This window comes from Sorex fumeus, unplaced genomic scaffold, assembly GCF_029834395.1.
Source record: "Sorex fumeus unplaced genomic scaffold, SorFum_2.1 ptg000010l, whole genome shotgun sequence".
NCBI classification, from domain to species: Eukaryota; Metazoa; Chordata; class Mammalia; order Eulipotyphla; family Soricidae; genus Sorex; species Sorex fumeus.
The window spans coordinates 26582634-26599167 of NW_026606067.1; the positions used below are offsets into that span (position 1 = coordinate 26582634).

The following is a 16534-nucleotide window of genomic DNA, read 5'->3' on the forward strand; positions in this document are numbered from 1 at the left end:
AAGAGCCCTAGTTATGGTTCTCTGTCTTCGGCCCCTAATTTGAACATTCTAATGTATGTACTTATAGTTTGATTGTATTTAGTTTTTCCAAGAAAAAAATTTCAAGTTTTCTAGTCTACTTAAAATTTGATAGATCACCATGACAGGAACACTAAATTTAGATATTTATTGGTTTAGTGGTCCCACTCAGTGTTGTTAAGCGCTCAGGGGTCACTCCTGTCGGACTCAGACTCTAGGTACCAGGGAGAATCAAAGCCAGTGAGATATGGTCCCCTGAGCCCACCGTGAGTGATCCCTGAACCCAACAGGATGTTCCACAAAGACCAAAAACAAAGCAAAACAAACAGAACAAAAGTACAAAACGGGGCAGTATCAGTTCCACCTAAGGTGAGCATTTTACCCACTCTAGATCTTACAGAACGGATCAATTCTTACCTATATTTGGTTTTGAGATTTTTTCAACATCATAGCCATGATTTTCTGCGAAGAAGCACCAGGGAATAATGGAATCATTCACGGGCTTCCAGCAACAGCCTCGCTGTGCACAAATTGCCTAAAAAAGTTTGAAGAAATGATATGTTTCTGTTAGTCTGTGTTTGGGGAAAGGGGAGTTCTAGTAACACCAGGCTGTGTTACAGGCTTTATCCTGGCTCTCTTCTAGAGGCTTACTACTGCTTCTATTCTCAGGAATCTCTGCAGGAAATGTTTAGGTGACCACATTGGTAATATGAATCAGAAACAGACTAACTTCTGCAAAGTCAGAACCTTACCCCCTGTACTATGGTTCTAGGACATCAGTATCTTTGTTTAAACATCCATTTATTCCAATAAGTTCTAGAGCAAATTCTCTGTTATTTTTTAAAGAACCCCTATGTAGTATTTTTTATAAAACTATAAATGTAAGTTTTCAAGGGAGAAAAACAAAGTGTATATATTTCTGCACCACTGTCCATAAAACCCAAATACCTACTTCCCCATCTGCCTTGGTAACCTCAGTTCTGACTTAAGAGTCTTAAGAATTTGTCTTGCTTAGACAATGTCTATCAATTTTCTTGGTTTCTTTATATTCTATACATAATGACTGAGATCATTAAATTATTTTTATTTTCCTTTCTGACTACCTAAATATATTTAAATGGCCCTTATTCCTTTAATTTAATTTAATTTTTATTTGGTTTTGGGTCCCACCCAGTTGTGCTCAGGGCTTACTCCTGATTCTGTGTGTGGGGATCACTCCTGGTAGTACTCTGGGAACCATATGGAGTAACCTGAATCTAACCCAGGTTGGCTGTGTGCAAGGCTATCTTTACTATAACTCCAGTCCCTCCTTTACTATGAGAATTAGTAGAGATAAATAAAACATCTTACTTTCCTAGTGTCATATAAACATAAAATATAGATAGCGGTTATACTGATCAAACCATAAGAAGCAATTCTGTGTTAAAACCGCTGAGAAAGAATAATAGAGTATTCATTAGGCAACTTCAAGAGGAAGTAATAAGTACTATGACTGTACCTACCTACCATACTATAACTCTAGCCTCTTTTCATTCCAATTAACTGCAAGAAATATCTTAAAGTATATTTCATATGACAAATTAAAATAATTCTACTCTATCAGAGTTTGATACTGTCAGCTTAATTTTTGAATGCACATATCAACACATACTACTGTTGGCTCATATGCTTTAAAAGTTACTATTCTATGGATACTAATATTATGTAAGGTATCTATTATTTAAGGTATCTATTCCTAGCTAATCAGTAGATTGATATGATATGCAATTATTTAACTTATTTTAACTAGTTATGTGTCAGGTGTTGCAACATTTTTCTGCTGTTACACATTTAATAAACAAAAAACCTAATAAACAAAACAAAGTGAATTCTTAATTTTCTGCTGTCTATGGAAATATTTTGTGAAGGTAAAAAAATATTTTATATGAAACATTTACTGACATGGGGATACCATGTATGAACTTAGCTACAACTAAAATTTACTTCATATGAAAATGTACTCATCTTTTTAAACCCATATTTTAACTAGACTATCTTAAACGATTTAAAATCTCTATGATGTTCTGTAGCTGATGATATATAACACTATATAGAGAGAAAATTATATATATCAGCTTCTTTCTCTTTTAACAGTAAATAAAAATGCTACCATACACACATACAAAACATGTACATGTATATTGAAAATTGTAATAAATTGAATATATTTTAGGAGGGTCACTAGCTATTAAAATTTAAAATGTTTGAGGAATATTTTTGCGTAGATATTTTTTTAATTCTCCTAGAAATACTTAAAATAAAAGAACTGAATCAAATTTTCCATTTATATTTGAGGGGTATACAACTGGCATTTCTTTTTTTAATTAAATATTATAAATTTAATTAATATAACCTGCAGTGACCACCTATAATAATATTACCATATTTCATAACAGTTTCATTTTCTACAAGTTCTCATTCCATTTCATTACAATCGCATGAGATATATTTGCATCACTAGAGAAAACAGATGCTTATTCCTGAACCTATACTCAGTGATCATTCCACGTGTGGCTCGAGGAACCAGATGGGTGCAAGGAATAGAACTCAGATCAGCCATGTGCAAGGCAAGCACCATACTTGCTGTACTATCTCTTTGACCTTTAAGGTCAAAGATTTTGTTAGAGGTTGTTACAAAATCAAAAAGCAAAATAAGGCATATGTATAATATATAGAGGTAGAAAGATCATATATAAAAATAGAAAAGTATTATTTTTACAATGAGAGAATATCTAAAATATATCATGTGATCTTTATTAATCTTTAAAATTTTAATATATTTTAATATATTTAAAATTGTAGCTACAAAGTATCATGTTACATAAGCCTTCTCTGAAGACTATTATTTTTATTCTTTGCTTTATCTATACATCTTTTTTTCATGAGTTTTCATCTTTTATGAAATTCTGACACTGGATTTTACATTCTAATACAAAATTATATCATTTATCTAATTACATCTGCAAAGAATCTACTCTCAAACATATAGCATCTTCAGAATTCATGTGAAGATGAACTGTGAAAAAAATTGCTTTTGTAAAAATTACTTAGCTCGTGGTATTTTATTATAGAATCACAAGATAACTAATATGGGTATAGTATAGATATTTCTTACATTAATATTGTAAATTAATATTTTTTCTTAAATAAAAATATATTAACTTAAATATATAAACTTGGAGGGGGGCGGGTTGAGTTTCTCTCCCCGCCCCAACCAGAGCTCGGGCAGCCAAAGACCTCCAGAACCAGCCACCACCATGCTGAGACCACTCTCCACACGCATGAAGGTACCGCAGAGGAACAAAGGCATGCGGGTCCCGGGTCTGAGATCTCCAAGCCTGCTCGGATCGGGGCTGAGCATCCTCCACCCAGATCCTCCATCTTTCAGTAGGCAGCGGTCACACCCACCAACTGGCCCCCTGGCGCCATGTAATCCCATCAATGGCCAAGACTCAGAGATTATAAAACCCAGCTCCCGGAAGCGCATGGCTGTATTGTGACATCTTATTGTCTCATTCCAGCTTTGGACAAACTAGCAGGCTACCAAATATAACCTGCCTACACGGCAGAGTCTGGCAAACTCCCCGTGGCATACCCAATATGCCAAATACCAGTAACAATGATGAGTCTCATTCTCCTAAGCCTGAAAGAGCCTTGAATATGGCACTTTTTAAAAATCTCAGGGCTAGGACGAAGGAGACGTTACTGGGGCCTGCTCGAGGCAATCGACGAACAGGATGGTTGATGTTTATTTTGTAAGCATGCTCTAGCAATATAACATTTAATACTAATAGCAGGCAACAAAATCTAAAATCATAGGTTTTAGGCATTTGGATTTGATAATTACAAGATTTTAATTTTCCTACTAGACTTAATTCAGTATTTTTTACATCTTGTCTTTGAACAATATTAATAAAAGATATGTTACATATACATAAGGAAATTGCAAAGTATAAATGTGGGTGCATAATCATTGATCTATGTGTCCATACAGTTTAAGACCAAAGAACAGTCACCTTGAGAGTTACATAAATTCTTAAAGTTATTCTTAGTTTTCTCTATTTAATTTTCTCTGAATATTAATACCCAGTTTTCAAAAAAAATATGTTACTTTTTTATTTTCCTCAAGAAAGTTAATATACAACACTAATGAGTAAAGGGACAAATATGACAATAATAGTTGAAAACGATAACTCTGGACAAGAGCTGAGTGTTGAGAGTAGGTAAAGGGATATACATGATAACCTTTCAGCATCTGTATTATAAACTAGAATGCCCCAAAGGCAAGAAAGAGAGGGAGATAGAGACAGAGAGAACGTCAGAGACAGAGAAGGAAAATGCCTGCATAGATGCCAGGGGCAGGAGTGCAGTGGCAAGAAAACTGGGAACATTGGTGGTGGGAAATGTGTACTGGTGAAGGAACAGTGTTGAAATATTATATGACTACAAACCAATTATGAACAATTTTGTAACTGTGTATCTCATTGTGACTCAAAAAAATAAAGTAAAATATTCTAATGAAATATAGATGCTATCTTTCAAATGTCTATATAGTCAAATATAAGTTTGATTTTACAGTAGATTTGTAGGTGTAGAATTTTCTGACAATTAGTAAAATGAATATAAACAACTTATTGAACATTGAACTTATTGAACTTATTGAACTTATTGAACATTGAACAGGGCTGGAGCGATAGCACAGCAGGTAGGGCGTTCGCCTTACAAGCGGCCAACATGGCCGACCCGAGTTCGATTCCTCCGCCCCTCTCGGAGAGCCCGGCAAGCTACCGAGAGTATTCGATATGCCAGACACAGTAACAACAAAGTCTCCAATGGAGACGTTACTAGGCCCGCTCGAGCAAATCGACGATCAACGGGAGGGCCTTTACCTTTACCTTTACCTTTACTGAACATAAAATTTAATAAATTTTTAAGTTTGAATTGAACAGAGGTAAAGCAATGTGAATTTAATAATCTATTATCTCTTATTCATATGAAGTACAGTAAAAATAGAAATATAGTTTACTTGATGAATGCTCTTTTAACATATGCAAGTGATTCAACATTGATAATCTTAATTATTTTTATAATTTCACAGTAGCTCTAATAATAAAATATTAATGACTTATGTTACAGACCTGTGTTGGAAATTGATCTGGAACACAATTTATTCTTTCATTATATCTATCATTTTGCTCAGTTGGACATTTTCCTAAAACAGCAGGTACCTCTGAAATAAAAAGTGAAAATAAGATATTATTTTTAAAAATTGTTCACTTGCTACGTATATTAAAACAAAACATGATCAAAATGAGAAATGGAAATATTTCATCTAGTAATGCACAACTTAATCCTAGCTTTTTTTTTATTTTAGTGAAACACCATGAGGTACAATAGTAGACTTACAAACTTTCATGCTTGGGTTTCAGTTATACAATGATCGAGTACCCATTCCTCCACCAGTGCCCATTCTCCACCACCAATGATACCAGTAGCCCTCCCAATCCTAGTTTTTAAAAGAAAGATTTTAAAAGAAAATATCTAAATTATACTATTGATTACACAGAAACCTGTTGACTGCTCTTTAAAAGAGCAAAATAAATTCACGTATCATCATGAGATAAGGGAGAAATTTACATCCAAAATAATTTTCAATTTGTAACCTATGGATTAAAAAAGGCGAAACGTGGAGAAATATGCATAGAAAAATAGAAAAAGTACATGGAAAAGAAGGGAAGAAGATTGGGTAAGGTGAACAAAAGAGAACATAGAGACACAGAAGAGACAATAGAGACCACAACACTGAACAACAGCAAACTCAGCATTACTATACAAGACCAATTGCCAAAGTTGGGTTGAAGGTTGGGGGAAGCCAAGACCAGAGGTGATATAAAGACACTGGTAGAAGGTCATGGACACTGGTAGTATTTGGGTATCATAATGCTGTATATCAATAACCTGAATGCTAACAATCTACTAGGCAAAAATGATTTAAAATATAAGTATTATTGAACAGAATAGCAAAGGAAAATACTCTTTGGAAAGAAGAATCTTGTAGAAGTCGGATGGGAGTAAGATAAAATCCATTTACTTCTATGGTACAAAGCATTCAAGTACTCAAGAAAAATGTAAGCAAAAATATTAGTAAAAAATTATTGAATCAGGCAGGTAGGTAGACAGGGACACTGTTCCCCCAATCACCATCCTGTCCCCTACCCCTGTACAACCTCCTCGGCCTCAACTCATCCGCAACCTCACCTGGCCCTCCACGGCAATGAATTCCTGAGAAGTAAAAGCAAATAGTCCCAAGGCTGAGAACTACCTTCCTCTGGACACAGGAACTAAGGCCTGGTCAGACCTTTACCTGGTGTCAGCACAGACCCAGAGATGCCTAGATTCCCCTCTGAGAGAAGCTCTAGCAGAACCAAAGCCCAGGAAAGGATTATCAAAAAAAGAGCAACAATTGCCCACAACTCTTGACAACAGCCCTAGCAAAGGACTCTTACCTAGGTAGAAAACCCTATATGGGGCAGCTTGGGAAAACCCTGATTTAAGCCAATTTGAACAAAGAAAGTGTGTGCAAATGCTACCGAAGACCATGTGCTGCCTGTGCCCATGTGTTGCTTTTAAGCCCAAATGGTTCTGAAGCGTATATTTGGCTGCAACTCCCATCTTAAGTTGTGCACTTTTATGCTTTCCTATCTAATGTGAAAAGTGTACTAGGTTCCTGTCCATTCTGGAGAACCTCTTGTTCTCTTTTGAGCACATCCTCCCCGTCTGCCCTGCCTCCCTATCTGCCCTCACCTTCCTGCCCCCCCCCCCCTTCTTGAGACTGATGCCTCTCTGCTTCAAATAAGGCACCCAGGGATCCAAGTCATATCATTATGATTGCTCGAGCGGGCCCAGCAATGTCTCCATTGGAGACTTTGTTGTTACTGTGTTTGGCATATCGAATACTCTCGGTAGCTTGCCGGGCTCTCCGAGAGGGGCGGAGGAATTGAACTCGGGTCGGCCATGTTGGCCGCTTGTAAGGCGAACGCCCTACCTGCTGTGCTATTGCTCCATTATGATTAACCTTAATAATTTGTAATAACTTTACTAATTTTAATTTGATCAAAAAAGCAGTAAGAATGAAGAAATGAATTAGATGAAACAGAGCACATCAACTCTAAATTGTCATAGATACTTAGAGAAGCATTTTATTAAAAACTCAAGTTTGTTTCACACTTCCTCTACCTTTTCAATCCCTCTAAATTTCTGAGAGTTGTTTCTTTTTTTAATGAGCTTAAAACAAAAAAAGTGTTAACATAAATTTACTACTCTACAGACGCAGGCAGAGAAATGAGATGGGACCTGAACTTTTGGGGGGAAAGAATGAAACAAAAGAGAAAATGCCTAGTTCAGAAGTAGCCTAAAGCCTAGAAGACAACATACTTCCTTTGCGATGCAAATAATGAACTTTTCAGAGATAGAAAAATTGATCCATCATCGAGATGCAGAAATAGAAATGCCACCCAAAGGATTGGTCCCTTAGAAAAGAAGCTAGAAGAGAAAGAGTGCAACACTAACACATGCCAGGCTATCTCACCCAGGGCACCTTGAAGAGGGCAGGGTGAGTCCCTCTTCCTGCACCAACAGAGCCCTGGGAGCCAAAAACCTTCAGAACCTAACCGCTGTCATACTCATAGCTGATCTTCACAGGCTCAGGAGGAGTCTCACGCAAGAGAATGAATCTGCTGTAAAATGCAGATATGTGGTTTTGGGATCAAAATCTCCACCGTCTCATGGAGCTGGAAATGGGCTACCCATCTACCCATCTCCCTGTACTTCCCAGAGCCTGGCTGTTACGTCTACAAACTGCTTCTGGTGTCATATAAGAAGCTCATTGGGGCTGGAGTGAAAGCACAGTGGGTAGGGTATTTGCCTTGCATGCGGCCGACCTGGGTTCTATTCCCAGCATCCCATATGGTCGCCCGAGCACCACCAGGAGTAATTCCTGAGTGAAGAGCCAGGAGTAACCCCTGTGCATCACCGGGTGTGATCCAAAATGAAAAAAAAAAAGAAGCTCATTAATGACCACAATCCAGAGACTCACAAATAAATCTAAGAAGAGAAAGAGAGCAACACCACACGGAGATGCCTGTACACCCCCAAAGCCATCATCCAGTTAAAAATTTAAACCTGTCTGTATCACCCTATTTAAAACTTTAGAATTCCTGGAGCACAAAACTGCATTTGCAGCTGCTTCTGTGCAACATCTCAAAATCTGCCTGACTGGTGTACCAAGAATAGCACACCACATTTGATGAGGTACAATGTAGAAGGCAGCCTATTTTGATAAACATACACATAAACACACACAAACAGAGCAACCTGTAACAACATGTTAGTAATTTTTTATATAAAGACTTAATGACTCCAGGGTGAGATACAACACTCTTGACATAGTTTCCTTAGGAAATTTTGGATAATTTTCAATGGATTATTCGTAACAAACAATACAAAATAACTTATCTAGTACACAACTTATTATTTAGTACACACTTTGGGAGCAGGTTTCAGTGATAATGAAAAAAATCAAAATAATGGTGTTGGGATGGTGTAATGGTGTTGGGATTGTTGTTGGAATATTAAATGTAATATGTTGTCGTGGACGACTTTAAAAATAATAAATAAATAAAACGTAAAAAAAAGAAAAGCTCATAAAAATCTTAAGTTCTTGAGAAAAAATGAGAGGATTCTCAAGAGTCCCAGATTGTTTTTCCTGTGGCAACACCCAAGTTAACTTTTACGCATGCAGAAAACTCTAGAGTAAGAGAATTTTGAGAATTTCTATATAACCTTCCAAAAGACAGTCTCTGCTTTTCCTCTTAGGAGAAATCATGTCCACATGACCTTGTAATTCTCTCTTCCTCTCACTTTACATCTACATACATTTCTTCCTGTGTAAGTTAATTTGCTTCATTATTTTGTCTCTTCCTGAAATTCTTTCCTGTGAGGAAAGCTATGGACCTGGAATGCCTATGCATTCCTTTTTCTAGGGAGCGTTTCCTCACTCCAGCCTGATCCCATGGTTCCCCAAGAACTCTGGTGGTAGAGACATGCCCCTCACTGCATAGAGCAAATGAATTTGAGGCTAAGCTTAATGGGGGCTAGCAGGATGTGACCATCTGTTCCATACTTGCATGCAGCAGAATGGCCAGTTACTGACACAGGGCAGTCATTTCTCTGGGTGCTCAATGGAGGTTGAACAGAAAGGAGGACACTCCTTTCTCATTTCTAATTCCTTGCTTTTCATAATACCAAGTGACCTGCAACATTTTGGACCATTTGCCTTCTTGAAGTTTTGCTATTGTTTAAGCAACACTGTGTGAGGACTTTTTCGTAACCACAAAGCCAATAGAGTACAATGGTGCTTCATGGAAATAACTGGAATAGAATATTTTGGAGAAATTATAGAACTTACCTGAGATCTTTCTTTTTGTTTCACTTCATAGATTACTTTCCAAAGTCAAGTATTTTAGTGTGTAAAACTATCTTAACTTTACTATAATATTTAGTTATTTTTTAACATTAATTACCTTCGACAGCAGGTGTATTAGTTGCTAATACAGCAACTAAAGCAATAGCTATAATAGTGACTATAGCAAAGAGGACACACAGAGTTATTTCTAATCCGGTAAGTTTCTTTTTTGCCATCTAAAAAGGAAAGAAAATACATTCTTAAAATATAAAATATATAACTACTATAATTCGCAATCAGTGATTGTGTTACTTTATCTATTTCTTATATTTTTTTTCACAAAGCAAATGGAGCAGCAGATAAAGCTTTCAGTTCATAATCCACAAGAATATACACAGACAAAAATGTAAACATCAACTTTAAGGAAAAATGTAATTTTTAATTAAAAGGAGTACATATTATAAAACTGGTTCAAGGAAATTAAGAATAGTATACTCCTAGACAAGTTTACTCTTGAAGAAATAAAACTATTATCTATGTCTTATTTTCCACTTTGCCTACAAGTCTCAGCATTAGTACACGTTTCTCATTTTATCTTTACTTTGCTTGGTTTGTAGATACAATGGATTGTCTTTTAGAGGGGACCAGCCCATGAGGGGATTGCAGTGCTCATTCTGTGCTCACCAGTTCTGCAGTTCATCCTCTTCCCCATTTACTTTCTATAAAGGCCTCCTATTTTGGGGGCCAGAGCCATATGACAACTGGTAGGGCATTAAGTGTAGTGTCTTAGTTCAAGGTTCACATTTGGCTGTGGTTTTATTAGCACATATTACAGGATGTATGTGAACATGTTAAGGGCTTGAGTATATCTTATCCTAGCGGTTTGAAAACCTATTTCTTTTGACCTGTCACTGTCACTGTGTCTCTCACTAGTTGGCCCGAAAGTGGCAGTAGAACAAACGTATGAAGCTTAAAATTATAATAGTACACTGATGGAAAAGACATTCCTTTCTTGTGTTTTTTATGTGATTTTATGTGCAATTTGATTCAGTGACTAGAGATTTAGTTTCCATGGTAAATGCTTAGATGAATTGATATTTATAGGAAGACATACCGATTCTGCTTTCAAAATATTTTAAGAACTTTACCTTTAAATGGATTCCTATCTACAAAAATTGTTTTGTCTTCCTAGTACAGTGCATGCTAATTAATTTTTAACAAATATTTTATTCTTATTAATTTAAATTTTAGTTCTTCCCATTTTCGTATCCAATTTAGTTCCAATCTATGTCTTAACTAAATACAATGGTCACTGTGAGTTTTCAACCTGCTCTTAGAGGCCATTTCCTTTTTCCATTTCACTATATCATAAAAAAACACAATTTTTTATTCATATTACCTGCATTGAGTTGATATTTATAATAGTAACAACTATGAAGGTCTCATGTAGACCTGAGTGTGACATCAAGTAAACCAAGAACAATTTTAAAATCATAACTTAATAAGATGTTTAGGGTCCCAAGATATAGCATGGCAGAAAGATGCTTGTCTTACAGGGAGTCAGCCGGAGCTGGTCCCTCATACCACATATGGTTCCTTTAGCCCTGATAGAAATGAGCCATAAGCACAGAATCAGGAGTAAGCTCTGACCACAAAAGGGATGGTTCAAATATCACACTCCAAAAGAAAAGAAAATGTCGAAAGACTATAATTTAAATTAGCATGTGATTTCGGTTACGTGTAAATTGTTTAATCATGTTCAATATTCAGAAGCATGATTGTAAGGTAAACAATAAGAGGTTTTACAATATAATATATATAGAAATAAAAGATTCTATTTGTTAGAAAAATCAGCATAAATAAGTGTACTAAAATTATATGATTCACATGAATAGTTATAAACAAAGAGTATTGCACTTGTTCATATGATGTAAGTAATAATTAAGTGACTATACTTTATATCATAATAATATAAAGGAAACAATTTTTTGAAAATTATACATTTATTTCATTTTTCTCTTTACCTTCACTTTATTAAAAGGTAGCATGATATGGCTAGTCAGTAAAGGACTTATGAGAAAATGTTAAACTTTTATATGTTGTAACATTCTACTTTATATATGTATTCTTTTCTAAAACAAAAAACCTTTAATCACATTTAGAATATTTCTTTGCTTTTAAATATTCAAACTATTATTCAATTTCTTCTATAGAGAACAAATAAACTAATTATGTAGTTATTTAAAAATTTTTAAAAAACAGATCATAAGAAGTTAGGTAAAGAAAATATTTTCATGCCTTAAAATTACTTTATAAATATTTTTTTCTGCTTTAGTATAAGGGTATGTGCATTTAAAATGCAGAGAAAAATGTAATATTATTGTGATTTTAAAGAACTTCACAGATACAAATATTGCCAACATAAAGGGGACACAAAATTATTTATAAACATGAAAGGAACAAAAAAATGATTTGTAAACTTACCTTATTGCATAACGTGTCCTATTAACTCTGGGATACCAAGTCAAGTAAGACTGTGCAACAGTTATGAAGCAGGAGGTCCTGCTTACCTATATAGTGAGCTATAAACGTTTATTGCATCTTTATCAGCCTCTCAAATTTATAGTCCTGTTCCACTTGCAATTGTAATGTTTGACCTTGAAGAGTTTGCTTAAATATATCTCTGTGAAACTAGGTTAATTAATCATTGTGCTCTCCGATAGTCTATGACAGCGTCATTAAAAATATAGTTTTTCAAAATTTTTATTTTTCTTCTTTTCAATGCTGCTTTAATAAATTTCATGACACCATAACGCATTTAAGAAATCTTTTTATTTTTCAGTCATAGCACTGATTTAAGGTAAAGGCCCTCCCATTGATCGTCAATTTGCTCGAGCGGGCCCAGTAACGTCTCCATTGGAGACTTTGTTGTTACTGTGTTTGGCATATTGAATACTCTCGGTAGTTTGCTGGGCTCTCCGAGAGCACTGATTTAATAATTTAAAATTTCATAGTATATGCTAAAAACTTTATTAAATATTATAGAACCAATTGGATTACTGATTTAAAGAAGTAGGTGTACTAAAAAAGAGTCTTGCTGTAAGATTACAGGCCTGAAACACAGAAGAAATAAGAGGTAACACACTTGTCTGAATACCATCAGTCTGGGTTAAAGTCCCTGGCAACACATTTGTTCTCCTGAGCACCACAAGGGTTCTGTCCTGAGATCCGAGTAAAGCATAGTCTCTGGCAACCACTAGGTGTGCCCCTACTCAACAGAGTGCAGTGTGGCTTGCTGGAGTCATAGTACAGTAAGCCTGTGCTTTCTCATAAATATGTACTTCTCTCTTTCTCCTCACATCTTTCTAAACAAATTTCAATAAAAACTATCATGCTTCACCAAAAATTATAATAATGAGAAGGCAGTTTACAAATTGCAAGCTGTGTTATATATAATTGACGAACTATATATAATAGACGAACTATTATATAACTGGCTTATTTTTAAAAATCCAGTCACTTTTACTACACTCAAAATGGAACTATCTCACCAACAGTTGGGAGGTCACTGAAAATAGTATGAGCTAACATAGATTATCATCATCATTGCCCCTTTACTTTTATAAAAATAGGTAATATATGAGTCCTGCACAGAATCTTAGAAGTATCTTTAAAAATAATTATATGTCTTTTTAAAAATTCAAACTAAATATGCATTTAAAGAGAAACAGTAAAAAATAGATGAATGAAATACGATAAGATATGGGAGAGATATAAGCAGAACTTTCATTATACAGCACACATCTGACAAATACGTATAAGTGGATAAGCTACTGATCCAGGGTTGCATATAGGGAGAGCAAGGCACTGCGTTTCGGAAAGTAATAAAAAGATCAAAAATAGAAATGTTACTCTATTACCAGCCCAAATCAAATTCAAAGAATAATTGGACATACTGTAGAGGTCTAGGAACTGAGGACTGATAAAGCTAAATAAGTTAAGGAGGCCAGAGGCAGCAGTACAGTGATAAGGGCATTTGACTTGCCCAGGTTCATTCCTGGTAATACATATGGTCTCCTGGGCACCATTAGGATGGATTCCTGAGATACAGCTGGGAGAAAGTCCTGAGAACTGCTGGGTACAGCCTCTCAGAAGTCAAATAAGCAAACAAATATTCTTTAGCTGTTGCCACCACCAGTATGCAAAAGGATAGCTCCCACTCCCTCGCAGAGAGGAGAAACTTCAGGAGGAACAAAGACTCTGATAAGAACACAAGGGGCTGAAGTGATAATGCAGTGGATAGGTGCTTGCCTTGCACGCTGCTGACCCGGAGTCGAAGTTTGGAACTCCATATGTTGCCTCAAGCCTGCCAGGAGTAATTCCTTACTGTAGAGGAGGAGTAACCCTGGAGCACTGCCGGTTTTGGCCCCAAACCAAAATAAATGTATAAATAAATGGACAAATAAAAGTAATATTAAAGAGATTTTTTAAAAGTTCAGAGTCATCTTTACCAAATCCTTACAAGAGGTTCTAACCTACAGATAACTAGAAACAGTTGTCATTAGGAGTAGCCTAAACAGACATCACCATACACAAACCAATAGGAAAAACCATGTAAAACCAATTTTGCAAAATAAATCAGCATACATTCTCATTCGAGGATTACGAGTATTCCAACTTGAGATGTATCGATCCTTTGTTTTACGGATTACTTTTTCTCACTCTCCTGTCATATTTCTTAAACAAAACAACTTTTTCCTAATTATCTGGCTCCTGAAATTCTTTTTTGCAAGTGTAAATAATTAATCTTGGAGATATGGGTGAAGGTAATGACTTTCATTTTTTTTCTAAGAGCAACTCCTGATTCCTACATGAGGTCTCACTTTTTTACAAGGTCTTGATCCTGTCTGAGAACTCCCCAAGATTTGGAAGGACGGTGGTAAGAAGTTTTGTCATGAGTGGATCAAGTGGACCTCAGGTGATTTGACAACTGCCTTATGCAATTAATGGACCCCAACGTCCAAAATTTAAAGGTATTCATAGCATATTTTTACAAGTGCTTACCAATCTTGCCTTCTCTCGAAAACCCTTTCTCAGAAAGAAAGGTAGTTCAGCAGGACGGCAATAACACCAGTATTTATTTTATTATTTTTATAATAAAAAGTGCCACCACCTTGACTTCCCACAACTCTCACCAACATCATGGTGATTAATAATGGCAATAAAAAGTATTAGGTGGATTTATGTATCAAAAATATACAGGATATTTATTATGGAAAAATAAAATTGTTGAAAGTAGATTAAAAAATCCTAAATGAACAAAGACAGGGGTGTAGTACCACGAGCAAGTCAACCTATACCCATGGGGAGAGTGCATGAGAAGCTTGATGGTGCCTTCAGGCTTCAGGATTCTTGATACCCCAAAATTGCTACTGTGCCTCTGGGTGGACCCCAACAACTTGGGACCAAGTTTTCCAATAAATTAAATAGCAAAAATTTAGGTATGTGGTAGCCACAGCCACCAGTAGCATCCATTGGGTCAGCTACACAAGCTCATTTATTGGTCTTGCTTCAGAAATCCCTTAGTAAATCTCCAGAGATCAAAAGTCACAGTTAATCTCAGACCTGTGCAAAGCTGAATAAACAGAGGTTAGTTGGTAGGGATTGAGTCACCCTGGTGCCCACTCAAGCTGAGCTCCCAGCAGCTGCTTACTTCCATAATTCAAAATCACTGCCACACCCCTAGCCAGACTCCACAGACGTTATCAACATATAATCTGATGAAAATTTAGGTATGTGTTCATGACTGAAATCTCCAGGCTTTCTTTGAATTGGGATGTGTTACCACTCCTCACCTCCCTGTACTTGGTAAATTATGTCAACAGTCGAAAGCTGCCACCAAGTTACCAAAAAAAAAGTTACTCCAACCTTACCTTTCAGATAAAAATACTGAAGACCCTTGAACAAACATGATGACCTCTTAGTAGTTGTTTAGCAAACCATAATGCATAAAAGAGAAGAGTGAAAAAAAGAAAGTATCTTCTATAGAGGCGGGAAGGGGGAAGGAGTTGTTGAGAAATGGTGAGAGGGAAACTGGGTTCATTGGTGGTGGGAAATGTATATTGGTGAAAGGACAGGTATTGGATCATTTTATGACTAAAACCCAATTGGAAACAATTGTAATAGTCTATCATGGATATTCAATATTTTTTTAAAAAAGAGAAAAAAGTTTAATTAAATAAAAAAGTAATTTATATTTAAATATACTATAAAGTTAAGATGTATATCCCCTGCAGTTATACCTATGTCATATAATCCCAATAGAAATACCATCAAGTAGTTATAGAATACAGATGTTGCAATTTTTTTGCACCAGTAATTGTATTCATATAGACAGGTGGTGGTAGGTAATGGACGGGTGACGGCTTGCAGTGACCTTCAGGAAATCAAGAAATGTTTGGAAAGTAAATACATGGCCTGAAAAATAGTTATTCTGCTTCCTCCTACTAAGCAGTATCAAGATACCAGTTTAAACCAAAATACTAAGGCCAGAGATAGTATATGCAGTAGTGGTCTTGCCTTGTATGCAGCCAATTTGATCCAATTCCTGGCATTACATATGGTTCTCAAGCCCGGCCAGAAGAATACCTGAGAACATAGCCAGGAGTAAACACTGCGGATCATCGGATGTGGCTTCTTAAATATATATATATATATTTAAATATATATATTTATATATTTATAATATTATAAATTAATTGATTGATTAACTCCTAAGGTTAGTTGTATGCTGGAGACAATTCACAGGCAGGGTAAAGACCTTGAGAAGACAGAGAATAGATAGACCACCTGAATTAAAAATAAACTGCCTTGACTCTTGTTGCAGATAACTCAGTTCAAAGGCAGTTCAGGGCATTGCGTTCTGCTGTTGCCCACATTCTTACTATCAGTCTATAATTTACTTTGTGGCACTTTCCTCTCTACAAAATTCCCTATATTTTTTATTGTGCACCT

General features: G+C 35.8%; 1 protein-coding gene across 1 annotated transcript in view; it reads right to left on the minus strand.

Moving 5' to 3' along the window:
* The window catches only part of SI (sucrase-isomaltase), a 118093-nt gene extending 108337 nt beyond the window's left edge, over positions 1 to 9756 (minus strand). Inside the window, 3 exon segments of the mRNA XM_056110559.1 lie at positions 436 to 553; positions 5196 to 5287; positions 9639 to 9756. Of these exon segments, the coding sequence (XP_055966534.1) occupies positions 436 to 553; positions 5196 to 5287; positions 9639 to 9756 (328 nt within the window).
* Between the last annotated feature and the right edge of the window lie 6778 nt (positions 9757 to 16534).